The 7,459-nt window shown below is 37.4% G+C and overlaps 1 protein-coding gene across 1 annotated transcript; it reads right to left on the bottom strand.

Annotated features, from left to right (window-relative positions):
• Positions 1–1,560: 1,560 nt before the first annotated feature.
• LOC126607211 (COMPASS-like H3K4 histone methylase component WDR5A) lies at positions 1,561–4,356 on the bottom strand. The gene is made up of 2 exons (XM_050274732.1): positions 3,540–4,356; positions 1,561–2,580 (listed from the first exon to the last, which is right to left on the bottom strand). The coding sequence occupies exons 1-2, from the start codon at positions 4,206–4,208 to the stop codon at positions 2,290–2,292; spliced, it is 960 nt and encodes a 319-aa protein (XP_050130689.1). The 5' UTR covers positions 4,209–4,356; the 3' UTR covers positions 1,561–2,289.
• Positions 4,357–7,459: the final 3,103 nt, after the last annotated feature.

The raw sequence follows: 7,459 nt of genomic DNA, 5'->3' as shown, positions 1-7,459 counted from the left end.
GCAAATAGACAAAAAAAAATGTTACAAATAACAAATTTGGCAAATGAAACAAAAATTGAGAAGTTTCTGAATGATACAAGTTTTTGGAGAAAAATTATGTCATATTTATATTAAGGGTAATGCTAGGGAGACAAAATTTGTAGACAAAATTTCCAAACTAAATGATGTGTCACCTATAAAAATAAGCACGTTTATCAATGGTTAAGTAATAATCCAATCATCAACTTTCATGTTATTTAGCTTACAAAGTCTTGTTCACAAATTTAATGTCCCTAGCATTATCCTTAGTTTATATGTGAAGAAAAAAAGAATAACAAAACAAAACAAAACAAAAAATCTATCCGTTGAAATCATGCATTTGAAATTAGGAAATGTATTAGCTAGCTTTTATGATTCGAAACTGCTAATTAATGGGAAAGGGTTCACATTTATAAATCAAGAATCTAGTTTCCCATATAAATAACATTCATTCTTCACTGTGAATAAGTAGTCATTTCTACTCATTTAAAATTGTAGTCATTCTTTTTCTCTACAAACGAGTTTTTGAGATGAGTAGTTATTCTTTCTAAGATGTATTACAGTTTGATATGTATACAACTCTCAGTTGGTATAATAAGTAACTGTCTCGCATTATCACAAACCTAATACATATATTTGCAATGTGAAGCAATTTATGCACACTCGTTTTTCTACTTCTCGAATACTCTGTTTATTTTTAACTTAATTCTAATGTGATTTACGCAATACAAGATTTAAAAAATGCACAGAAATCACTTTCCTATATGAAATTGAGCTATATGACTATAACTGTAAGTAAGAAAATATATACTGAACAATAAACATTAAAACGTAGTACTAGTGCCAACTAGCCCTTATTTAGTCACATGTTTCAAATTTCCCTTTTTCTATTGAATCCAAAAACAAAAGCACAAGGGAGCAAACTTTATGGCATAATTTAAGAATCTTTGTGCACAATTTCATGGCAGTAAGCATACTGATCCATTAAGTATCATCAATCAATAAAATCAAATGACATAAGAATCAATGTATAAAAATCAAATTGACAGAAGAATCAATACATAAAAATAAGCATGAACAACAAATCAAATACATAGTGTGTCATGATTCATTAATCTCCCAAATGCATGTGCAAAAGCTCAGTGTCAGCGTGCCATGAATTCAATGAATGTATCCTTCCCAATTGCATGTGTGTATCCATTGGCTGATTAAGAATTTTGACATCGAAAGTTTGTAACGTAAAAGGTTAAAAAAAAAATTGGACAAAAAGAATATCGAGAGAATAAAAAATAACACTCTTTATATATAAATCATGGTAAAAACAACATTACCTATTGCAAAGTCTACCTAAATGTCTTTTTTAGACAGGCCATAAAGCTTTTACTATACTTTATGAAGAAAGAAAATAAAACAGGTTTTTCTTACAATACTTAAGAAATTTTCTCTAATAGCTTTAGCTTATCTAAGTAAAAGGTCAACTTCTTGGGCTTTATCACTTTTAAGTCCACTCGGAATGCTAGCCCATATTGGGTGAGGGTCATGTTATGTGAAACGGTCCATTCCATTTAATATTAGTAAAATGAAGTAAGAAACAACGAGGTCTTCTTCCTTGCGGAAAAGCTTATGTAACCTCACGTCTCCTCCATGGATGCATCATGCACCAGAATTTTGATTAGACCAACTATATATCATCTAACAAAATAAACAAAGTGTTGGACGTAACCCATACATAACCCTAGACGTAGGTCGGACCCTCCGTCGAAACATTTGGAGGGTCCCTAAAGAACGTCCCTCCATAGGTGTTTTCGGGCCTCCAGAGGATCTTTGGGACCACCTTGTCCTTGTATGTGTGTATCACCCATATACTGAAGATGCGTAGGCACGTTCGGAGGATCGTTTCATAAATTCACATAGTTTAATCTGTTGAAGTTTTTGGGAACAAGTAGCTGAACAATATGCTTACTTAACCCACTTCCTTTCTGCACTTTTCCATTTTGGCTTCTGGTACAGAGCTCCGTTAAGAAAGAAATGTCAACGAAAACACAAAAAAAAGTGTTGGAAAAAACAAAATGGCCGGTGAGTTAGAAGATCAACAGAAAGAATCGCATTTTAAAGACATTACTATATCCCTAAGGTCCTTGGACCCTGCATGATTATAGAGACAATGCAGAACTATAGCAGAAACCCTGTCGGTGACAATGCGTTAAATCTCCCTCCTCAAGTCAAAACCTCTGTGCCACAGATACAATCATTTACAACAACAGAAATGAATCAGTTCTCCTGAGTCCAGATCTTCACCGTCTTGTCATTGCCAAGTGCACCAGAAGCAATTATGTTCTTAGTTGGGTGACATGATACTGATATAACAGTGTCAGTGTGACCTTCCAATTTCTGAACTACCTTCCTGCTTTGCAATTCCCACAAGTACAAACAATTATCTTCAGAACCACTTACAATGTATATCCCATTTGTCACAGAAAATGCGGAAGAAATGCAGAATCTCGAGCTCTTGTGACCGGTGTAAGTCTTTAGACATTTCCCAGTTGAAAAGTTCCAGAGCCTCTGCAGACACAAGATAGAAATTCCAGATCAGCTGTATGCAATAATTACTTCCGGAAAATGAATATAGTGCTCAGTTGCTCACAGTCTTCTTCTTTATTTTTTTGTTTCATAAAAGAAAATGAAGATGTAGGAGAGAGGGAAGGCCCGGAAGGGTGGAGAAGAAAGAGATGACATGAGACGAGAATATTAGCCAACCACTTCCTCCCTCTCTAAAAAGTAAAAAGGTTGGTGAATGTGCATGTAATAATAACCGTTCCAGCTTATCAAATTGTTTTAACATAGTCAATTGTTCTCCCTATTGTACTTTCATGCACATAACATCATAGCCAAAGGACAAACCCACTTGTTTGTCTTCAAATCATGCACAGGGAACATACCAAAAATTGCAAAAGGAAATGGGCAGAAAACCAAAAAGTATTAGAAATGTGGCGAAGCATGTCAAAAAAGAGGGAGCATTACCAATTTACCACAGGAAATACCCATATGCCCTAACTCAGTTTTCCAAGGAAAATTTATTGAACCTACAATCTAGTTCAAGCTGCATTGTTCAAAAAAGCACGCAAAAAGCAGTAAAGTCCGATCTGTCAGATGCTGAAAGCAATGTGTCAAATGTGGCATCAACAGATAAACCTGGCCTAAACAACTAGTTCAGATGTTTCAGAACCAATTATCAGGCATTTCACCAATAAATAAATAACATCATACGAAAAGGTTGAAACTTGAGTACGAACAAGTACGACGGAATTAATATTTTGTCATGAGTCCCCTCCTAACGTCTACTTTCCACTACCCAATTAACAGAGTTCGAATCAGTATTTAGCCTCCACCATCATGAATTTTGAAGCTCTTAATCTTATAAGTTGAAGTGAGCATCGATAGCGAATTCAAACAAAGCCATTCAAATTAAAAACGATAATCATAAATTACGAAAAACAAGAAGAAATGGGGATTGGGATTACCAGAGTGTCATCCAAGGTGCCAACAAGAATGTACTTTCCATTAGGCGCAAACTTAACAAACGAAACCGGAGGATTCTCATCGTCAATCAATGTCTTGGTGCAGTGGCCAGTGGAGGCATCCCAGGTCCTGCACAACCCATCGTAGCTGCTCGAAACGATAACCGAGCCATCCCGATTGAAATCAACGGCGGTGACAGGGTCGGAGTGAGCCGGCAAAACCTTCAAGCATTTCCCGGTCTTGACATCCCAAATACGCACCGTTTCGTCGAAGGAACCGGAGACGATCATATTGGACTGAGGGTTGAAGTTGGCGCAGAAGACGTAGTTGGTGTGGCCATGGAGGGTCTTGATGGTTTGGCCGGTGGCGACGTCCCAGAGGCGGAGGGTCTTGTCGTCGGAGGCGGAGACCATTAAGCGAGAGTCGGCCGAGAAGGCGAGATCGGAGACGCCCTGGGAGTGGCCTTCGAAGGTCTGGGCGGCGGAGATGGTGGGAGTGGAGGAGTCATCGGGGAAGGAAAGGGAGTAGGTGCGGATGGTCTTGTCGGCGGAAGCGGAACCGAGGAGGCCGCCGTCGGAGGAGAATTTGACACCGGAGATGGCGCTCTTGTGGCCCGTTAAGGTTTCGCAGAGGGTGTAGGGTTTGAAGGTCGTGGATGGTTCCTTCGACATTGGCGATTGATTAGGTTTAGGTTGCTGATTTTGGGGGGTTTGGGTTTTCCGGGGTTTTAGGATTTTCGGAGGGAGGGACTGTGACTCTGAGTGAGAATAGCTCAAGTACTCATTTGGATAGTTGGAAAATGAGTCCGGATGGATAACAGCATCTCCAAATAAACACGTATACAAGAGCAACTCCACCTTGCAGCCTTACCAGCCAATCCACTATTCAATCAATCTTTTAAACAGTAACTGCTTTTTGTATCTCCACCTTTGCACTTGAATAGTCTTGGTAATAGGTAATAAAATATTATTATTTTTTTTTTACAAAATAATACTAAATAAATTTATTTGTAATTTCAAATAAGATATTTTAAATCGTTCTCGTTGCGCCACGTGTCATTTACCCAAAACGACTATTATTGGTCATAGATTTCGATAAGATTTTTATCCAATGTCATCATGCAACGTGTCATTATCTTTTCAGAATATTTGAGGATAGATTTCGATCAGATTTTAAATCGTTTTCGTTGCGCCACGTGTCATTATCCGAAAAGATAATTATTGGTGATGGATTTCGATAAGATTTTTATCCAATGTCGTGGTGCTACGTGTTGTTATCTTTTCAGAATCTTTTAGGATAGATTTCGATGAGATTTTTAACGAATGACGGCATGCCACGTGGCACTATCTACAACCTAATCATTTCAGAATCCTCTATATAATCCATCATCCATCCTGTTAAATCTCACACCAATTTTCTCAATATCTCTATCATTATTCAAAGTTTCTGCTTCCTTCTTCACCAAATCAAAATCTGTATCATTATTCATAGTTTCTACTTACAATGTCTTCTTCTTCAAGCATGATGTGGGAAATCGATCAAGAAGAGGAAGAATTGTTTAACCAATCTGAAGGAATGTTCAATCTCCATATAGCCCAAAATGAGAAGGAAGAGGATGAGGAGTGGAGAATGAGAGATGACGAAGCAAGAATGGCCAGAGACTCACATTCCTGTCGAGTCATCCAAGCTGTGGGTCAGATATGTGATAGGAACATATTTATGCGACTTAGTTAGCTTGTTCTTGTGCATTTGTGTTGTTATTTCTTAGTTAATTATGTATTTTAAGCTATTTTCGTGTGTTTGTAGGTCATAATAACAAAGTTGGCAAGAAAATGCATTTTGGAGCATTTTTTAGCCAAGATTGGATAGTGCAAGCATGGAGACATGAGGATGGACGTTTTTGAAGATTTGAAGGCTAGAAATCAACATGTGTGTGTGCAAGTGTGTTGACCTACAACTCCAAACATCCATCCACTACACCCATTACATCCACTCATTACCAAACATCCACCCACTACACCCATTACATCCACTCATTACCACAACACTCACCCACTACACCCATTACATCCACTCATTACAACTCCATACACTCCTCTCCCTAGCCTATAAATACATCCACCCTTCACCATAATCCAGGGGCCATCATCCAAAGACACCACATCATCTACACAACTCTCCACCCTTCACCATAACTCACCTATATCCATCCACCACCACAAGAGACCATCCATTCACCACTCACACCTTGGTGCCGCATATTTGCAAGGAAGGAGGATTGCTTTGAGTTGTGCTAGTCATTCAATTTGGATTGCTGGAGCATTCTAGGTGTATTCTACTTTGGTTTTCAATGTTTAATTTCAATTGTTTCTGTTTAATTGCAAGTATGAGGAACTAAACCTCTTTTGGCTAGAGGAGAATTCGAAACCATGAATATATTTGCAATATGAATTGATTTCTTCCAATTGTGATTTGATAAGTTGTGATTGCAATTCAATTATCTATTTTATTCATAACGGATTTGTGTATGTTTATTAAGGATGCATACTTAGTTTTCATGCATGAATTTGATGCTAGGATATAAATAAGTTTCACCTAATCGTTATAAGTTTATATTCATGAGTAGTGAAGGTTGCTTGTCACAATCGCGTTAATTGAATTCTTGGCAAACGTATCATGCATTCAGAGTTACAATTGCCTCGTCAACGCTTATGATTTTCATGGAACTTAATGATCTTTAATTGTATCTCTATTATGCATTCATATAGGGGACTTTTAGAGAATGATTTGGGTTGTCGCATGCATTCATCCAATTCAATGAGTAAAGGAAAATATGAGGGTTAATTTGTGCATCACGGTTAATCTGGGGTGTTGAGCATCATAGTTTGTTGAAAAGCAATTGGAGATTGATTTGTATGCAAGTGTGTCATGTGTGGAGAAAGACCTTCTAGCTAGCCCATCATCCATCCAAAACAACCAATTTCATGCAAATCTGTTTAGTTCTAGTTTCTGTTTAGTTTTACTTTATTTTCGTCCAAAACGCAATCCCCTTTTACTTTAGTGTGTCTAATTAGTTAGAATCTATTTTAGTTTGTGTTTTTAAGTGTTTTGAGTCTATAGAGTCTAGTTAAGTGTTTTTAAGTTTCTTTTTGTAAGTCAGTTTAGTTTAGATTAGCAATCCCTCCTAATCCCCGATCTAGAACGATCCCTACTTATATATATACTACAATTGTCAAAAGAGGGTTTAATTTGAGTGCTTAACTTTAATCGCATCAAATTTTGGCGCCATTGCCGGGGATTAGCAATTTTGCTAATCCCTTGTTATTTCTTTTTGTTTATTTTCATGTTTTTTGTTTTAGTTACTGACTTTGTTTCTATTTGTGTCTCTTATTTTTACTTATGATATTTGATTTAGTTTTGTTTCCTTGATTTCAAGTACTAGAGAAGCAAGACATGGATTTTGCTACTATTCAAGCTCAATTGGCGAAACTTACTTCTCAATTGTCACAATATGCCGAAAGGACCACAATGCAAAGTGTCCCTACAGATGGTGTGTCCCATGGGCAAGGATATCCAACTCATCAATGTTCTCAATTCGCTGCGAATGAAGATGCTTGGGGTTATCAAGGCCGTAGCCAATCAGGGGACAGCATGTTTTCCAACGCTTACAATTCGGATTGGAGAGATTATTCAGATTACATGTGTGGAGACCGCAATAATTCCAACAAGATGGATATTGGCAGCAAGAAGAGGAGTTCTATCACTGGCCATATGAACCATCACAGCCACCACAACAATCTACCCAATTCAATTCAGGTACATCTTTGAATAATGATATGTTTAATAAGTTACTCACCTCTTTGAACCAGGATGTAAAAAACCGAAACAAAGAGGTGCAAAATCAAGCCAAGAAGACAGGCGA

The sequence above is a fragment of the Malus sylvestris genome, chromosome 16 (assembly GCF_916048215.2).
Source record: "Malus sylvestris chromosome 16, drMalSylv7.2, whole genome shotgun sequence".
Lineage (NCBI taxonomy): Eukaryota > Viridiplantae > Streptophyta > Magnoliopsida > Rosales > Rosaceae > Malus > Malus sylvestris.
This window is presented reverse-complemented; position numbering and strand designations above follow the sequence as displayed.

Bases quoted from the DNA above. Each gene is read 5' to 3' on its own strand.
- LOC126607211 (XM_050274732.1), bottom strand. From the start codon at position 4,208: ATGTCGAAGGAACCATCCACGACCTTCAAACCCTACACCCTCTGCGAA. The intron at 2,581-3,539 runs GTAATCCCAATC...TTGTGTCTGCAG, and splicing joins GCACCTTGGATGACACTCTG to AGGCTCTGGAACTTTTCAAC.